This window comes from Octopus bimaculoides, chromosome 15 (assembly GCF_046866305.1).
Source record: "Octopus bimaculoides isolate indiv1 chromosome 15, ASM4686630v1, whole genome shotgun sequence".
NCBI classification, from domain to species: domain Eukaryota; kingdom Metazoa; phylum Mollusca; class Cephalopoda; order Octopoda; family Octopodidae; genus Octopus; species Octopus bimaculoides.
In genome coordinates this window covers 50,716,514-50,736,350 of record NC_142942.1, presented here as the reverse complement: position 1 = coordinate 50,736,350, position 19,837 = coordinate 50,716,514, and the positions used below count along the sequence as shown (strand labels likewise).

The 19,837-nt window shown below is 36.7% G+C and overlaps 1 protein-coding gene across 13 annotated transcripts in view; it reads left to right on the top strand.

Moving 5' to 3' along the window:
- LOC106870776 (tyrosine-protein kinase BAZ1B) overlaps positions 1-19,837 on the top strand; it is a 65,152-nt gene that overhangs the window by 29,075 nt on the left and 16,240 nt on the right. For 7 of the 13 annotated variants that reach the window (XM_089363845.1, XM_089363844.1, XM_089363846.1 and 4 more), the window contains 20 exons: positions 368-497; positions 1,143-1,311; positions 1,886-1,989; positions 2,804-2,965; positions 4,454-4,611; positions 5,325-5,479; positions 7,655-7,811; positions 7,983-8,049; positions 8,683-8,797; positions 9,394-9,520; positions 10,484-10,648; positions 11,608-11,692; positions 12,959-13,066; positions 14,030-14,150; positions 15,107-15,255; positions 15,745-15,885; positions 16,925-16,993; positions 17,414-17,586; positions 18,454-18,548; positions 19,068-19,226. In XM_089363845.1, the coding sequence (XP_089219971.1) occupies positions 368-497; positions 1,143-1,311; positions 1,886-1,989; positions 2,804-2,965; positions 4,454-4,611; positions 5,325-5,479; positions 7,655-7,811; positions 7,983-8,049; positions 8,683-8,797; positions 9,394-9,520; positions 10,484-10,648; positions 11,608-11,692; positions 12,959-13,066; positions 14,030-14,150; positions 15,107-15,255; positions 15,745-15,885; positions 16,925-16,993; positions 17,414-17,586; positions 18,454-18,548; positions 19,068-19,226 (2,609 nt within the window). Of the gene's footprint in view, positions 1-367; positions 498-1,142; positions 1,312-1,885; positions 1,990-2,803; positions 2,966-4,453; positions 4,612-5,324; positions 5,489-7,654; positions 7,812-7,982; positions 8,050-8,682; positions 8,798-9,393; positions 9,521-10,483; positions 10,649-11,607; positions 11,693-12,958; positions 13,067-14,029; positions 14,151-15,106; positions 15,256-15,744; positions 15,886-16,924; positions 16,994-17,413; positions 17,587-18,453; positions 18,549-19,067; positions 19,227-19,837 lie in introns of all 13 variants that reach the window. The other 6 variants (XM_089363842.1, XM_089363841.1, XM_089363843.1 and 3 more) reach the window with 1 other exon arrangement.

Here is a 19,837-nt window from a genome sequence, read left to right as displayed (position 1 = left end):
CACACACAGGCTAACTAGTAAATATATAAAAGGTTCGAGCCTCAAAAACTAATTGTGAGTTGGCTGAGAAAATGGTTGCTGAGTAAATGTTAGTCTATTGAAGGAGACTGAGCACTGGGTAATCGGCTCAGGGCTTGAGGTGTTTTATGCCTGATGGACAAAAAGGCAAGGAGTTCTTGTCAAATAGTAAATATATAAAAGAATAAAAGGAATCCCTTTTGTAGATCTGTCTTACTCTATCTAGTACAGGAAATAATGTGGAAACTTAGCTAATCGCTACACAAGGTTTAAACTTTGGGTGACATTATTATAAGAATATTTAATGAAATATCTTTATGCAAACTGAATGTTTAAACTGAATTTTTAGGAAGGCAATGACTGCAGAACAACGTGAGGAATATCTACAAAAGAAAAGAGAAGAATCCAAGAAAAAACAAGCTGAAGATCGAAGAGCAAGACAGGAAGCAATCAGGAAGAAGAAACGAGAACTTTCAAGGGTAAGAACCTTATTTTTCTTTGTGTTGTACTTGAGGGTATGTTAGAGGTAAGCCTCTCGTGAGCTAAATCTCTAACCAGGTTTTGATTGTATTCAAAATTATTGGCCTTATGCCTAAATTAGAAACCATTATTATTCCAGTGGCAAGCTCGCAGAATCATTACCAAATCTGATAAAATGCTTCATAGCATTTCATCTGTCTTTATATTCTGAGCTCAGGTTCCATCAAGGTCAGTTGAGAATGGGAGTTGAAGTAATCGATTAGCTCTCTTCTCAAAATGTCAGACCTTGTGCCTATAGTTGAAAGAAATTCTACCCAGGTTGTCTTCATAAGTACAGATTGAGCACTGGGGTCGAGGTAATCGACTAAGACCTTCCCCCTGGACTTGCTGGCCTTTTGCCAAAATTTGAAACCAACAATATTTCTCGTTACAGTTTGGAGTCCAAATCTCCATAAGAATGCCTTTACTCTTTTCACCATCTGAGGTCAATAAAATAAATTTGCTAGCTACATGCTAGAACTTGATTTAATCAACTTTATCTCCCCCCCCCCCCCCCATACACACACATATACATACACAGATGTGGTTTTGTGTCTAAATTAAAACCAGTTATTAATGCGTCTGTTTTATGGATATATTTTCAGCGTTACGAAGATCAAGATCTGGATCAAAAGTCTCTTCCGGTTCCAAAATTGATTTCACATCCAAAGGTTTTACCGATAGAAGCATTTGGTGATGTTGCTATGGTTACAGAATTCATTAACTGTTTTGCTGGTTTATTAATGCCACAAGGAGAAAAAGTCTATTATACAGGTATGTTGGAGAGCTATTTGTTATCTTGTTTCTAAGAAATCTATCATCCAGGTATATGGAAAGTGCAGACGCGGTTGTGTGGTAAGAAGTTTGCTTACCAACCACATAGTTCCAGGTTTAGTTCTGCTGCACTGCACCTTGGGCTAGTGTCTTCTCCTATAGCACCAGACCAACCAAAACCATGTGAGTGAATTTGGTAGATAGAAACTCAGAGAAGCTCGTTGTATATGAATGTGTACCTGTGTCTCGATATTACATAATGTCGATGCCAGGACCCTCTGACTGGCTCCTGTGCTGGTGACATATAAAAAGCACCATCTGAACGTGGTCGATGCCAAGTCCACCTAACTGGCTCCCATGCTGGTGGCACATAAAAAGCACCATCTGAACGTGGCTGATGCTAGGGCTACCCAGCTGGCTCTTGTGCCTGTGCCACATAAAAAGTACCCATTATACTCTGGGAGTGGTTGGCATTAGGAAGGATATGCAGCTGTAGAATAATTGCCAGATTGCTTTCCAGAATTTTCTTTTGTATTTTCTAAAAAGAACAAATGTTTTCCTTTACTTTTTGCAGATACATTAATGAAAGCTCTCGTTGATAAGGAGAAAGGTTCTTCATATATTGCGGAAATACTTGTTATATTGCTGCAGACATTATTGCAAGATGAAATATCTGAGGTAAATATTGACTTAAACAATATCTCACCCTTGTGGTTATCACGATTGTTTTGTTTTTTTAATTTTTGGAATTAATTTTACTAATTTATGGGATTGATGGGCTTTTATTACAAATAATAACTCTTTAATTTGGAATCTTACAAGACACTGTATTATTTTGAAATCTATTTGTAAACTGCATAAAGGAAATTTGTGTTAACCCTTTAGCATTCACATTATTCTGTTTATTGCCAGTACCGCCTGACTGGCCTTCGTGTGGGTGACACGTAAAAGCACCCACTACACTCTCGGAGTGGTTGGCGTTAGGAAGGGCATCCAGCTGTAGAAACTCTGCCAAATCAGATTGGAGCCTGGTGTTGCCATCCGGTTTCACCAGTCCTCAGTCAAATCGTCCAACCCATGCTAGCATGGAAAGTGGACGTTAAACGACGATGATGATATGTATGTGTGTGAGTTGGTGTTTCTGTGTCTTGACATTGCATGATTATTGTAAAAGAGCTTCATTGGCATACAAGTTCTGATCTTCGTTGTCAAACTTCCATGAAAACCTGCTTGGCCATGGGGAAATATTACCTCACTTGGAAACAGATGAGGGTTAGTAACAGGAAAGGCATTGCCTTAGAAAATGTGTCCCTATTTCTGTCCAACCCATGCAAATATGGAAAAGTGGATGGATGTTAAATGATGATGACGATGATTTCTGTTTTGTGGGTTACATGTTTGGCTGTGGGTCTTATTTTATTAAGAATGGTTTGTTTCATTGTTATCTCGGCCACTGGATAAACCCTTTAATTTATCAATTTTTGTTTTGTAGGATTATGCTGAATTGAAAACCTCACTTTCTGATATCCCTGTGAATCACTATACTGCCACCGAACTTGTCCGTCTTGCGCTGAGGAAAATCGATACAGATGTCGCTGATGAAGCACAGAGTGATGACAGCTCAACGAGTGGAGTAGAAGAAGAGTTAGAATTAGTAAGTTCAGTTTCATTTGTTTGTTTTGGTAGATTTCTTTGTCATGCCAGTACCGCCTGACTGGCCTTCGTAGGATTTTCGAGCGAGATCGTTGCCAGTGCCCCTGGACTGGCTCTTGTGCGGGTGGCACATAAAATACACCATTTTGAGCATGGCCGTTGCCAGTACCGCCTGACTGGCCTTCGTGCGGGTGACACGTAAAAGCACCCACTACACTCTCGGAGTGGTTGGCATTAGGAAGGGCATCCAGCTGTAGAAACTCTGCCAAATCAGACTGGAGCCTGATGTAGCCATCTGGTTTCACCAGTCCTCAGTCAAATCGTCCAACCCATGCTAGCATGGAAAGCGGACGTTAAACGATGATGATGATGATTTACTGATTTCAACATTTCAAGTCTTGATATATTTCAGCTGTGTGTGTAAATTTTAAAATAAATATTTTTCACCTCGTTCATCGTCTGACAATTGTTGTTCAACCAAATAATGTATATTTATTTGGGAATGAGATACTTTAAAATTACAATGAAGTAAGAATATAAAATATATTTTTTAAAACAATTTTATGCTATAAACCAGACGTGTGACATAAATATAGCTTGCAGGCCAATATTTATTATTATTATATTTTGATTTTAAAATATTCACTAGTATTTGTGATCACGCATATGGAAACCCCATGCTTTTCCATCGAGGGTTTATATGCCCCAATATTAGACCATTTCCTTTGGTCAATGCATGGTGATCACTTATAAGCTTTAAGCTAACAAAATTACAAAATGTTATTATTTTCACAGAATTGTCACCCATCACCACTTCTTAAATCATTGCAGAAAACGTACATACTTGTCAGTTTAAAAAACAACACTCTGGAATTATAGTTCTTAAAATAGATGGGAAGAAGTGAGTAGATACATTGGTGTAAATGGTAACATACTTATCACAAATATATAGAGATGTGGATTTGTGTCCCGTGCATATGGAAAATTCACTAGTCTGTTCAGAATTGGAGTCTAACTAGCATCTTGTTTAATTCTAGTTCTGATTAGTCAAGTCAGTACATCTTTAGTACATCTCTGTGTGTGTGTATGTGTGTATTTATCATGTGTATATTTGTATCATGTAATTGAGTTTTTGCTATGTCTATGCACATTCTTTGCTAATACTTCATCTTCATTCTTTTATTGTGAATAATAATAATAATAATAGTATTTACTGTTGTCATGTATATTAATTCCCTTTATCCATTTACTTTGGTTTATATTATGGAAAGAGCTTTTAAGAATAGTAATAGTCCCTGTCCAGCCTTGTGGTCTTTCTTTCAATCTGGTCTACAAAACCAAATGAGTTTGCGACCCCTACTCTAAGCTATTAGTTAACATGTCAGAGTTTTTTTTATCTATCGCTGTAGAATTAATTAAAAAAATTAATGATTATTTCAAATGTATTTTACCTTTCTCTTTTCTTTTTTTCTTTTTTGTCCTTCTCTAGAATGAAGAATTGATAGATATGTTGGAAAATCATGAATTAAATGATCTAGAACCTGCTCAAAAACTTCAGATTTTGAAAGGATTGTGTCTTCGTATTATGGGCACTTACTCTGTGCAAGATTTCATGGAACAGAAACAGGCCGAAGCTTCAGATCTTTGGTGAGTATTCTGTTGGAATTTTCTTCAGGTCGAGTAGCCCATCCCGCTCAAAAGGTCCCTAAATAAGGTTCATTTAAGGATGTTGAGCAAAACACCCATGTTTCCAAAGGTGAATTATTCAAACCCCAAAGAATTCCTCTCAACACATGGCTATGATGCTCCCCCCACTACTTCTGCTCATAATCAGAGATGCACATATCGTCAGCCACCAAGGGACATGCTCAACTGGTTACGGTCAAACAACTGACAAGCAAATCTGTGGTATTAAGCAGAATATTTGCTGTAGCCCATCTTTTTATACCAAGACAAAACAATGTACATGGTGGTGGTGGTGGTGGTGGTGCTGCTGCTGCTGCTGTTGTGGTTGTTTGATAGGCAGGGGAAATATTGCCTTGTTTGGAAACGGGTAAGGGTTGGTAACAAGAAGAACATTGAACCGTAGAAAATTCTGCTTTAATGAAGTCTCATCTTATCCATGCAAACTTTGGTAGACGTTAAAATGGCAGCAGCTGTTGTTATTGTGAACATAGAAATGTTTTTGTAGTTTCTCCTTTTTCATTTAATACTATAATACACTTGAGATACAAAGGACACAGCTATGATATCACATTGAAAAAATTTTGCCATTTTAAACATTAAATAATTCTGTTTGATCTACCCCAATCCTATAGCTTTCTCTGAATAATCAGTTATTTTTTTTCTTTTTTATTCAGGCGTAGAAGACTGTTTTCTCTGAAAGAAAAGAAGCAACAAAGATTTCTTGCAAATGCAAACAAAATAACATTGAAAGAGGACCAGTCAGATTCTAAGGAAAACGATCCGAAAAATGGGAATGTAAAGACAGAACCCAGAAATATAAAGGCTAGTGGTGAGTCTGGTCTGTTGTCGAGTTTCTATTTATTTATTTATTTTCTTATTTTTTGTTCTTTTACTTGTTTCACTCCTTTTTGACTGTGGCCATGCTGGAGCACTGCCATAAAGGCATCACTTTTGGGTCTGCTGTAGGCTTTATGTATTTTTTGTAGGGGCCCAGGGGTGGTAAACTGGAGGGCATCCCTGGGCAGCATATACTAGCTCTGTTAGTGTGCAGACCTGTGAATCTTCAGACAATTTGTCGGTTATGGTCTCTTGCTGAGCCTAACCTGCCTTGCAGTTTGTATTGCAGTTAAGCTGCAGCCAGCTCTACTTGGTAATCTTGGTCTGTCGTGAGCCCTAGGATTCAAAAGCCAGGGCCTAACCTGATTTCTATAACATATAAGTGAAGGCACATGACTTAGTGGTTAGGGGTGCTTGGCTTGTGATTGTAAGGTCATGAGTTTTGTACCTGGTGGCACGCTGTGTCCTTGAGCAAGACTCTTTATTTCATGTCGTTTCTAGTCCACTCAGCTTGCAAAAATGTGTTGTAACTGTATTTCAAAGGGCCAACCTTGTTGTCATTCTGTGTGCCTGTGGAGTGCTCAGTTACTTGCATGTTAATTTCATGAGCAGGCTGTTCTGTTGATCAGATCAACTGGAACCCCTGCCGTTGTAACTGACTAATGTCAGAAGAAGATAAATGACGGAGATACAAAAGACTTTACTGAAAGGGGTGTTTGTCTGTAGACAGGAGCAAGATGACATGCAATGTTTTGCTTGAAAACACAATGCACCACCTGGTGCAGGAATTGAAACCATGATCTTACAATCATGTGTGCAACACCCTAACCACTGGGCCATGTGCCTTCACTATATTTGATAATATTTGCTTTTAAATGAAATAGTCTTTGATGGCGATGTCACACACATCACATGTAGTGATATCATCATTATCACAACAAACATTGTTCTAAGTGATGCCACTTTATTTTTAACCGCCAGCCAGTCATAGCTTGGCATCACTCACTGATGGCATGCTGTAATCCTGAATCCCCTCCTACTCAACCTGCCCCACTGCCCTTATTACTCTCTAACTCTCTCTCACCCCCGACACTAATTATATTTATGTAAAAGTATTTTTTATTAAAATGTCTGCACACAGTATTGACACCAACCTGCCTGAAACTGCCTCAGGCGCTGTATTACAAATGTCTTTGTTTTCAAAAGTTCTGAATAAACATCTTCCACCAAACTTTGGTCACATTTTATGTTCCTAACACTAGCTTAATGATAACTAAGTTATTTTACTAAATTCTTTGTTATATTTAAAATTGCTTCATAGAAACACAGAGTATCTCAACAGAAATATGGTAACAACTAGGTCTACAATTTCAAACCAATTTTGTTGAAAAATAAAACTATTTTGCACCAGGTTATTTCGTGGCGATGTCAGTTTTTTTTTTTTAGGCTATACATATCCAGGATCCTTCATTTGAGGGAGATTAGGCTGCTGTTTTCTAGCAGGCTAAAATACCATATAGAAGCTCCATTCTTGGCTAGTTGTTTATATTGAAGACAGTTTGTTTTCAATGGAGCCAACATCATAGGGAGCATAATACTAAATGTATATCTTTAAAAACATTATTTTAATAATGTTGAAATAGGTTTAACAACTTTAGTTCAGGTCCCTCCCTCCAAACACAAACTTTATAAGCAGTGTATTGTTACCTTTAAGACAGCCATGTTGTTTATATTTATATGTCTAGAGCTTAAATACCACTTGTTACCATTTGTTGTGGAACTATCACTGCCAACTGGCTACTTCTGATGCCATGTGAAAAGCACCTATACTGGTGCCACATAAACAACACCTATACTGGTGCCGTGTAAAAAGCACCTAGTACGCTGCAAACTGGTTGTCATTAGGAAGGGCATCTAGCCATCGAAACCCTGCCAAAACAGACAACTGGAGCCTGGTGCGGCTCTGGCTTGCCAGCTCCGGTCAGACTGTCCAGCCCATGTCAGCATGGAAATGATGATGATGATGATAGATAATAAGAACAATAATCTTCTTTGATTTTTGTTTTTAAATCACAATGGAAAAATGAATTTTTCTTTATCACTTGAATTTTTCTTTGTTTTGCTTTCTAAGACTTAATGGACTAAATTTCTTGTTCATATTTTGAAGGTTTAACCATCAGAGATTTTTATGGCAATAAAGTTGCTGAAGAAGAGGAGGCTAACTTTTCAGATGATGGCTTAGCATCGGTTGTTAAACGACGGCAACGGAGAGCTGCTGTTGTTGCAAAAGAGAAAGAAAAACGAGATAAGGAGGAACGCGAAAGGTACATAATTAAACAATTCATTGATAACATAATATTATACATCTATTGGGAGTGTGCATGGCAAAATAGAAAGAATAGAGTAGAAGACATTTTGGTAGGCCTAGACATTAAGTTCTCAAATACGTTATGGCAGAGCTATGTTAAATTGGTATATTTTTTTTACTGTTTTAGACGAGAGAAAGAATATGCTGTACTTCGCAAGATAAAGGAGGAAGAAGCATTTGAGAAGGAATTTAACGTAAGCCATCTTTAAGATTTGTTAAATCCAAACTATTTATTTCTGTTGCTTGTTTTTTTTTTATGTGCATTTCTCCATATTTCTTTAGTATTTTCATTGATAATCCTTTATCTTTTTCATCTTTTTTTGGTTTGTTTTCAAATAAAGATGTACAATACATTCTCTAGATTGAACACATTCCCAAACACAGTTGAATTTTTTTCTTGCCTTTTTTTTTAAACTTTTTTTTTTGACATTTTTTATGAGGATCTCCTAAATGAATCTTAACTTTTTCTGGATCTTTCTAACACAGTTTTTCAAATAGCTACATGAATATTTTTCAAAAGCAGCCGAGAATATATTAACCCTTTAGCATTTATGTTTCTTTGTCAAATGTCATGCTTATTCATTCATATTGATTTCAATTAATCATGCATTATTTCATAGCTTCAAGATTTTGAAGGCATGATTGCTTATTTTTAGAATGACATTGTAGGGTAGGTGTATGAGACTGGATCTGGTCAGTTTTGTCATAAAGCAAGATAGAATATTTGGGCCAGATATGGCCGGTTCAAATGCTAAAGGGTTAAAGCAATCTTTTTTTTTTATTATTATAAAATCTTAGAATAATAATTTTTTTTTTTACTTTTGTAGGATGGAATATCTTTTGCTAAGCTTGTTCTACGCCTATCTCCAATTGGAACGGACCGAAATCATAGCCGATATTGGGTATTTTCTCGATGCACCCCAGGTCTTTATGTTGAAAAAGGTATCTAGCCACATTTTTATTTAGACTGAGATATATCAATCTCAATTTTCACTAAAGAACATTAAAGGTGGTGCTCCAGCATGGCCACAGCTAAGAGGCTGAAACAATAGCTGGTTATTTTAATTCTTTCATTATCATATTTCTAGTGAAATACACTCTTTCATCTGTATTAGTGTTAAAAATGATAAAAAAATTTAAAGTAACTTTGTCAGCATTGTGATGTTTGGAGTATAAATTGACATGAAATTTTGATGAGGGTTTTTAACTTGGATCACAGTCAATATCTTTAAACAACCCTTATTCAGGGACATTTTGAGTGGAATGAGCTACTCGAACTGAAGAAAATTCTAACTGGGCTTCACCTGCAAGGTCATGCACTTTTTATCTTGATATGAGATCACAATGTTGTGTACATGTGGTTGTGATGCATGTGTCAGGCGTTCCCTTACCAGACGGGTAATCATGATGGGTATATTGGGCTTCGTATATTTTACCCCAGTGTCACTTTGATGGCATGCACTGCTCTCTCACTCAATAATAATAATAAACATGTTTATTGAAATGTATTGATCACTGTTTCGTTTTGTTTTTCCTAGGCTGGATTCCTGATGAAATTGCATTCAGTTTCAAAAATGAGTCTGATGACAGTTCTTGTAGCTCCGATGATGAAGTCCTTTCAAATTCACAAAACTCACATTATAACAACAAACCGGTTGAAACGAGGTATGTGAAGTTTAGTTTACATTTTAAATGGCCATGTGGCTAAGAGGTTCACTTCCCGGCCATGTGATTTCAGGTTTGGTCCCACTATGTAGCACCTTGCTCTACTATAGCCCTGCATTGACTAAACCCTTGTGAATGAGTTTTGTATATAGAAACTGAAAACATCCCTGTGTATACATGCATGTCTCTTTGTTTTGATATTCTGTGATAGTTGTAATCAAGTGTCACCATCATACAAGTGACATTGTTTGTTTCCAGTCTTCGGTGAAAAACTTGTGTGGCCACAGGGAAAATGGTTCAGAAATGGGTGAGGTTTGGCAACAGGAAGAGCTTTTAGCCATAGAAAATCTGCTTCAAAGAATTCTGTCTGATCCATGCAGGCTTGAAAAAAAATGGACATTAAAAGGATGATGAGAAAGTGATTCGGCACATCACCTGCTTTACAGGTGGAATATAGTTAATTCATAGCAGCAGCAGGGGAAGAAAAGTAAGTCTTGGTGAGATTTGAACTCAGAGTGTAAAGAAGCAGACCTAAAATATGAGTAAAATTCTCTCCCTCTCAACTATTTCTACTGTTGGTTGCCCTTCTTACTAATAATGCTTTATTTTACACACACAACCAGAAATTGGTGAAGAAGATTATATAAATGCAGTAGTTGATTGATACGTATTTTATTGAAGGATTGCCATTTGCAATACTCGTTAATTAACAGTATGAAAGAATAAACTAAGATATATGGCGTAGACCTGGAGATGGGTTATGAATGTTTGACACTTTGGCTAGGTCATCTCTGCAATTAGACATCTCTTAATTCTTTGATGCTGTCTGGGTTCAGCTGAAGTTAAAAAGAAAGAGTAAAGACTATTTACCATCATCACCATTTAGTGTTCATTTTTGATGCTGGCTAATCTCAATAACATTTATTTTATTTTATTTTTTTTTTTTTTACTTCTGCCAAACAGCGTTCCTGAACCTGGCCAAAACACCTGGTCTGTTTATGAAACAGAAGAAGAATTTGATAATTTTATAGCCAGCCTTCACCCACAAGGAATCAGGGAAAGTGCTCTCAAATCAGAACTTTTAAAACGCCGTGATGACATTGTAAAAAATATGAATGCAACAAAGAAGTAAGATTTTTTTCTTTTTTTGTCAGTGTTTAATCCTTTAACATTTAAACTGGCCCTATCAGTTTTTCATATTCTACTTGTTTTATATTCAAACTGGCCATATCCAGCCTCTCACACCTACCCTACAACATCATTCTAAACATAAACAGTCATACCATTGAAATTTCAAGGTTACACGATAATGCATGATTAATTTAAAATGATGTGAATAAATAAGCATTAGATTTAACAGTCATCTGGATACTAAAGGCTTAATATTTTTTTAATTGATATCAATATATATTTTACATATGATCAAACAGACTTTGAAGAGGTTGATGTAGGTCAGTGTCAGCAAAGCTTGTGTAGTAAAATTGATAAAATGAATACAACAAACATGCTGTGAAGAGTGGAAAATCCATCATTTTGGAGAAGTCTGTCCCTTCTTCAGTGAAAAGTTGAGAGGCGAGAGATTAATGAGACAGTTTTTTTTAAAAACTTTGAGGATGTAAAATTTTGCTGTTTCTCATCAATTTTTCCTTGAAGATGGACTCTATCTGAATGTCGGATTTTTCCACTCCCTACAACAAGTGCACTGACCATATTTTATATATGTCGATATTACTCTACATTGAATTTTGATTTATATTCTTTGTTTTTCTTTTTATTTATCAATTATGTGTTTTCACATTATGTTAATGTTTCACAACATTCTTGTGTACTAATCAATAAGCTACAGTTACTAATTTCTACTAATAGGTTAGTTAAATTATAGTAATGTTATGAGGGAAAAGTTATGTTTATCAATAACTACTTATATTTAGCATATAATAAGACATACTCCTATATCTTGCAGACAAAAAAATGTCTTCCTAGTAATGTACTTGGGAGGGAAGAGTTTGTTCAGTTGCCTACAAGATTTCCTGTACAACTTTATTGCTTTGTACTAATGTCAGAAATGATCATTTCTATTTTTACAGAAGTTCGTCCAAAGATGTCACTGTTAAAAAGACTGAAGAAGAGGAGAGTGACAACCCTCTCGATATGAAAGAGGCTTTCAAAAGGGTAACGTATTGATTTTTATCAATTTGTGAACGAAAAGTCATTTTTAAAAACAAAATGATTTAAGGCTACATCTCTCCATCTCTCTCTCTGTATGTATGTGTGTGTGTGTGTGTGTGTGTGTGTGTATATATATATATATATAAAAATCTGCTGAATGGGAGAAGAGCCTGCCAAATGTTGACCCAATAGAGGGACCAGCTATCCGAATAGACAGCACCTTGGTAGATAAAGCAATTAAAGCTTTGAAGTCAGGAAAAGCCCCCGGCCCATCAGAAATCACTGCTGAGATGCTTAAAATATCTGGTGGTGTGGGTTATGTCCTAGTCACCCATATTGTAAACCAGGTAGTTCATGAAGGAGTGATACCCAACATCTGGCGTAGCAGCACCATAGTCAACTGCTACAAGGGTAAAGGTGATGCTTTAGATAGAAATAACTACAGGGGTATCAAACTGCTGGATCGGGTGATGAAGGTCACGGAGAGGGTCATATCCCAACTAATTAGGGAGAGAGTCCGCTTAGTAAATGGTAAAGATCCCTAATCAATAGAGCATTTACTTTCTCTTCCACTAATGAAGTGGTAGACAAAGAAATCAAACATATTAATTAACAATAGATTTTCTAAGAGAATTTTAGACTAAACCATAAAAGACTATAGGCTCAAATACTTTGCAACAGATCTTCCACTCAGTCGAAGGGGCTCTCTGTCTTGCAATCTGTTTGGTAACCTCACTAGTGCTGGTGCCATAAAAAATGCAACCAGTACCGTTTGTCATGTGGTTGGCATTAGGAGGGACATTCAGCTGTAGAAACCATACTAAAACAGACTTTGGGATATGATGCAGTGCTTGGACCCTGTCAGATTCTGTCGAACCCTCCGTTTTGTGCCAGCATAGAACCTGGACATTAAGTGATGGTGATGATATCTATTAAAAGTGCAGAAATCATACATAAAATATACTCTATGAAGTCTACTAGACATAAAGAGTATTGTAGAAAGTGTGCTATTTGAATCAAATGCATGCTAGCTATTGAACAGCTAAGTGAAAAGAGAGAGGAGTATTGACTCCAGCATGTGACTGGTACTTTATTTATTGACACTAGAAGGATGAAAGGTGAAGTTTATCACATTGGGGTTTGAACTCAAAAAGCAGAGCCAGAACAGTTTTACCGTAAGGAAAATAGCTCTAACATTTCTATCAAATGAAAACTGCTATGTACATGATAAATATTTTCTCACTTTTTTTTTTTTTTTTTTAATACCAGGAGCTTCGAGAAACTGAAACCCGTCTACGTAATGGAGGACTTGGTGGTGTGTTTGATCAGGAAGAATGGGAAAAGAAAATTGAAACGTCTGTAGCTATATCGGACATGGTAATGCAGTTTATATCTTTGTTGTTACCCCCCTCTCCTTTCCTCTGGTCAGTCCTGATTTACCGTATATCTGACCAAAGGTGCTTCAACTATGACTTTTGTCATTTTTTTTTGTTTTTTTTTTCTTTTCTCATATGGAGTGAATCTTGAATTACATTCTCCAATGTATCCTTCCTTTTGAAATGGTAATGGGGGAATTACCTCTTTCTTTCATGTTCAAGACTACCGAGAGCATGTTTATGGAGAAATTAACTCATGTCTCGCTATAAACTTGTCCCAGCAAGAAACAGGCTGTATGGATATCTCCTGCTTGTTTCTCCCATCAGAAGGGAAAGGTGATTGTGTTTTGCAGACCAGTCCTCAGTCAAATCGTCCAACCCATGCTAGCATGGAAAGCGGACGTTAAACGACGACGATGATGATGATGATTGCTGGCAAATGACCTACTACTTAAGGATGCCAAAGCATCTGGAACAGGTTATCCGAACACAACATATATAGAGACACTGGATGCCTTCCTGAAGACCTTGGTCCCTCAACTAGTGGAGGACCGAGATGGATGGCGTGTGTGGATTAAAAATGTCTGAGCAAGCTCAACCAGATGATGGTGATTATGTTCAATGACCCCCATACAGACTCTCTTCATTGATTTGGCTTGTATGTCTGTAAGCCCTGTTGTTGGCCATAGAACTGCAGTTGTTTCTTTTCTATGCTTGAAACAGGCACTAAAAAGAACTATTTTTAGTGTATTTACTTATTAAATTTTTCTATATGTGACTGGATTTTCATGGCATGAACGTTGGTTCTTTTCTCTAAATTATATATTTATATATATATCCACGCATATAGAGAAACAGATATTAAATGATGATGAGGATATATGTGTGTCAGGGTGTGGATTTTGTTTGACCAACTTTATATGTAGTTCTCCTCTTATGTCTTTTTTAATTGTTTTTTGTTTAGGCTAACTGTATGTTAGACACCCAGAGTTATGTTTTAGAACGGTTCTTGCAAGGAATTATGGGAAAATCTAAATCAAAAAGTTCTGATTCTGAAAAGAAAGAAGAAAATACTGATTCTTCTGGTAAGTTTTGATAGAAATCTTGTCTTTTCTTCTCCTTGCAGTAATTTTTTAAACTTTTTTTTTATTTTTACACAGAAATTTCTAGCATGTTACAGGATACTTTTTAGCAACTAAAATTCAGGGCTTCTACTTGGATTTAGGATTATTTAGAACTATTTTAGGTACAGACGTAGATCTGTGTTAAGAAGTTTGCTTCCCAACCTCATGGTTCTGGGTTCAGTCCCACTGCGTGACTCTTGGGTATATCTTTTCTGCTGTAGTCTTAGACTAACCAAAGCCTCGTGTATGGATTTGGTTGACAGAAACTGAAAGAAGCCCTTTGTGTGTGTGTATGTCTTTGTATCTGTTTGTTCCTCACCACCACTTGACAACTGGTGTTGGTGTGTTTGCATCCCCATAACCTAGTGATCTGACAAAAGAGACCAATAGAATAAGTACTAGGCTTACAAAGAATAAGTCCTGGGGTCGATTTGCTCGACTAAAGGCGGTGCTCCAGCATGGCTGCAGTCAAATGACTAAAACAAGTAAAAGAGTAAAGAGAGAGTATCTGCACCTCTGTCACCGTCACCAGTATAAATGATATTAAACATCTCCCTGATGTGAGATGAACTACAACAAAGTCACAAGTGGGACTCGAACCCTGTATCGCACTTTCTACATGACTAATTTACCTATTGCACCACTTTAACTTTGTGTCTTATTCTAAAATTAGGTATATAAATTGGTTTGTAACTGGGGATTTCTATTCACACATTTCCCCTGTTCACATGTAACTAATTCTTCAGCTACTTAACACTAATCTACTACTTCTGTTTCTACTAATGCCTATCATGATGGCTATAATATTGTATATGAATTGATTTGATGTTTTGTTTCAGTTTTTCTCTAAAATTCAATGGTGTTTTCTATGGTCTTAAAAGTTTTTTTTTCTTTCTTTGCAATTCTTCATATATCAGTCAAAGAGGAGGAAGACAAAGAACTGATAAATATGGGTCTCTTAAAATGGAAAGAAGCTGTAGAACACTCTAAAACATATTCACGCTTACATGTTTTACTTGGAATTTTGGATGCCTGCATCAAATGGGAGAAGTCCGCTGAGAATGCTGTAAGTTAGAATTATTTGGATGAATTTATTGAAGAATCTCAGTAAAATGATGTGATTATTTATATAATGCAAAAGTCTTCTGTGTTTTGCTTACCTAGGATAAAGCAAGCAGTATTTTGTTTTAGAGTTCTTTGATAGAGTATGTATTAGGATTAGTGGTACATTTTATGCCAGAGTAATACTGTTTGGTAAATTGTTAAAAGTTATCAAGATCAAAATGTGATTATATGGCACATGTGTGAAGCATCTGGATGTATGATGGTGGTGAGCTGGCAGAATCGTTAACATGCCGGCTGAAATGCTTAGCAGTATTTCGTCTGCCGTTACGGTTTGGGGTCGATTAAATAAGTACCAGTTATGCACTGGGGTCGATGTAATTGACTTCATCCCTTTGCCTGTCCTTGTTTGTCCCCTCTGTGTTTAGCCCCCTGTGGGCAATAAAGAAATATATATGTAAGATGGTTTGTTTGTTTGTGTTTTAATACACAGAAATGTAAAATTTGCCGGAAGAAAGGAATTGGTGAACAGTTGATACTGTGTGATGATTGTAACCAGGCATTTCATTTATACTGCCTTCGTCCTGCTCTTCCCTGGATACCCGAGGGTGACTGGTATTGTCCTGCATGTCTGGTAAGAACACAGATTTTTTTTTTTTTAATTATCATTTGAAATATAAATTGAAAAAGGCTTTTTGAAAGGGATTGTACTCTCTCACTTGCTCTCTTAGCTCCCTCTCACTCTCTTGTCTCTCTCTCACTTTCTCTCTTTTTACTTTCATTTGTTCTCACTTTTCTTTTTCTATAAATAACATGTAGATAGGAGGGCTCTGAAAGGGGTCTCGGAGCTATTTTTTCATCACATTTCTTAAAAATCCTGGTAGGGACGGACCTTGATATTGGGATCACTCATGTCTAGAAACTGAGGTTGGGGGTAAGCAAGAGCATGCTCCCTGTAGAAAATCCAGCTCCAAAAAAGCCTCATGATAGCAAGGGGGAATGGGCACCAGCCCAAAGGTTGGGGTGGGCTGCATCTGCCTACCTCGGTTGCTATGGCATTGAGGTAGATCCGGCCATCCCCGTTAATGGGGGCAAAACCCAGATTTAAAACACTAGATGATGATGATGGCATAAGCAATGTGCTGTAGCCTATGTGGTTCTATATTTGATCCCACTACATGCCATCTTTGTCAAGTGTCTTCTATTATAACCTTGGGATGACTCAAACTGTGAGTGAAACTGGCTGTGGAAACTGTGTGGAAGCCTGTCAGATGAACATGGCTGGTAGATTTAACTTGTCAAAGAAAATGGGGAAAAAAAGAACATTTAAAAGTAAATAGACTTGGTCATTAAAAGTTATGCGTGCTTGTTATCAAGAAAATATCAGTAACAAGTTTTGAACCCCCATCATTTCTGGACACAGGTTCGTTACTCTATAAACTTAGCTTGTGTGATGGTGCTCTCTCTCTCTCCCAACCCATGCTAGCATGGAAAGCGGACGTTAAACGATGATGATGATGATGACATATGTATAAATTCATTTCTTAAAAGAATTTCTTTATATTTGTCAAAGAATGACGTTCATTAAGATATTAGACCATTTGAAATGTCAACACCAACAATTACTTTTTACTATTTTATATTTATATTTATATTCATTCTTGCTTGTTTAGCCTCAGTCAGAACGTAGGAGTCGAAGAACTGCTTCCAGGAAGAAATATGGTGAAGATACAGATGATGAGGTAATTCAAAGAATTTACTAAAATACACTTAACTGATATTAACCCTAGGTCGGCCCTGGTCAAGTAAACCTACAATCAAAAACATTCCATCCTTGACCTTCATGTCTTAATTTTTGTTATTCCTGTACAGTGTATCACCACACTGTCTAATATGTGCATATTGTTTTTGTCGTTTCCCAATTAAGACATGATTTGATGTAGATTTACTACAGAGATCATTATTAACTGCATTAAAGTCATATAACTATTGTTGTTTGTTGTTGGCACTCCGTCGCTTACGACGTTGAGGGTTCCAGTTGATCCGATCAACGGAACAGCCTGCTCCAGCATGGCTGTAGTTAATTAACTGAAGTAATTAAATAATGGTCTAACCATTTTGTGTGCCTTTGTTTACCTAACCAGTTTCTGTATCTTTTCTAGAAGGGAGACAGTGATGACGGCGATACTGAGGGAGACGATTTACGTCAATCAGAGAAGGAACATTATGAAAATTGTGTTGTGTGTGATGGCCAAGATGACTTAATTCAGTGTTCACAGTGTCCTGATGTCTACCATATAGAATGCCACGATCCACCTTTAAGACATCCACCCAGGTACATTGCCATTATTAGAAGAAAATTTTACATCTCTTTTATTTTCCCTCTTGCACTGCGGCAGCTTCTATAGGGCAAGTTTATAATGTGTAGAACAGTGGTTTTCAAATGATCCTCTGTAAGTCGTTTCTAGGTGCATGGTGGGTTTGTAGCAACATAGTTTAAGGGTTTTAGAAAATCTATATTAATAATAAAGCATCTTAGGAAATGGAGATACATAATTTTGTCATACTCATGTTTGATGTACCATGGATTTTTAAAATAGTAACATAGCCCTTTTTGCAACCATATTTCTGCAGAAATATATTGCCTTTTGTTAGTTATGAAAAGAACAAAGAATACGAGGAGTGCATTAAAATAACCTTGTCGTTCTTAAGCTAATGGTTGAGACATTAATTAATGTTAAACTTGGATGAGAAATTTTAAGTTCGCTTTCAACCCTGTAGCATTCAGATTATCCTGTTGAATGTAATGCTTATTAATTCACATTGTTTTGTTCTCTGGATAAAATACTACATCTAAATAGATTTAGAGAGGGGAGGGGTGGGCACTACGGATTGCAAGACATTCTGTTTATGTTGATATATCAAACCTTCCTTCAGTTCCGGCTCCTTTAGTCAGTTCTGCAGTTACTGTGTTTGTAAAAGCATGGGTGAAACAGGTTTGTTTGAATATGTAGCGTTTTCATTATTTCATCCAGCCAGAAGTTGTTTACTAATGGGTTACCTTCCATGGTGTCTGTCTATGTGTTTCATTGAATTGTGGCTGTTCCAGACTTAAACTATGGACAGGACCAAATCCATGCTGATTATGTTGAAACTTGTAAAAATCCTTGAGAAAAATTAATATTTAAATTTTTATTCTCAGGGGACAATGGATTTGTACTCAATGTAAAAGTGGTGGCCGAAGATCAAGATCACGACAAGCTGTTGCCAAACAAAGACAAGAGAGGGCTCAACGACGTAAGTATACCAGTTGTCTGAACTGAATTTTGTGGACCTTGGTTTTGTTTTGTGTGTGTGTGTATTTGTGTCTTGTTGCCATGATACAGCTTACTAATTGTAAGCAAACATCACTATCTATTTCTGTCCATGTTTTGTGCTCATGGGTGTAAATGATTAGTAAAGTTACTTATCTTTCCTTCATTTTCCACCCAGAGAAATGTTTTAACTTTAGTTTGCATCTATTTTGTGAAGACTTTGGTTGTTATATTTGTCTAATATATTACAACTGCTTAGTGTTCATGGCTTTTATATAAATTAAGATTTCTCTTGATACACTGTAGAAGGCCACAGTTGATGACTAAAAAGGCCACAAAAAAGCCCTAGGACTACAGTCCCCCATCCAACCCACCCCTAATGTAGACGCTTCCTCGGCTGCTTTTTACAGGGGTTGAAAGTGGAGTGACTTGGTTTTTGTACACGCGTCTTATCCAAAAGCTGTGTCTGGTTCCATGAAACAACTTTGTTTTTCTCTTTTAGGTAAGAAGTATATGAAAGAGTCTGAGGAAGAGGAAGAAGAGGAGGAGGAAGAGGAAGAAGAAGAGGAGGAGGAGGAAGAAGAAGAAGAGGAAGAAGAATCTGAAGAAGACATTCCTAAAAGTTCAAAATCCAAGAAAAAAGTACAGCTCAGAACATATTGTAAGTTTATTTGAAGTGGTACTCTCTCACGCTCTCTCTCTTTCTTGTATACATATTCTTGTGTGTGTGTGTGTGTGTGCACACTCTCTCTCTCACACACATAGAACTAGGCAGTGTGCTTCACAGCATTTCGTCTGTTTTTGCATTCTGGGTTCAAATTCCACTGAGGTCAACTTTGCCTTTCATCCTTTAAGTACCAACTGAATCCTAGGTCTTGATTACATCAGGACCCCTCCCTGAAAGTTTCAGGCCTTGTGCTTATAGAAGAAGGAATTATATTTTTCGGTTTTAAATTCATCAATTAGTGTTATTTAATCCCATAACATGAATTTTAGCCACTTTGTTTTATGACATGAGATCTTGTTTAGAAATTCTAATTTCAGTTATTAAATCGATCATTCGTTTTGTGTTGACAACAGAATTGTTAGTGGCAGGAAGAAGCCTTGAAATATTTAATTATGAATCTTGGCATTCTGAGTTCAAATTTCATTGATATTGACTTTGCTTTTCATTCTTCTGGAATCAATAAAATAAAATATCAGTCAATTATGCAGAGTCTTCTCTGAAAATCTGTTACTTTACAACAACTGGCATTCCGTTGGTTATGACAA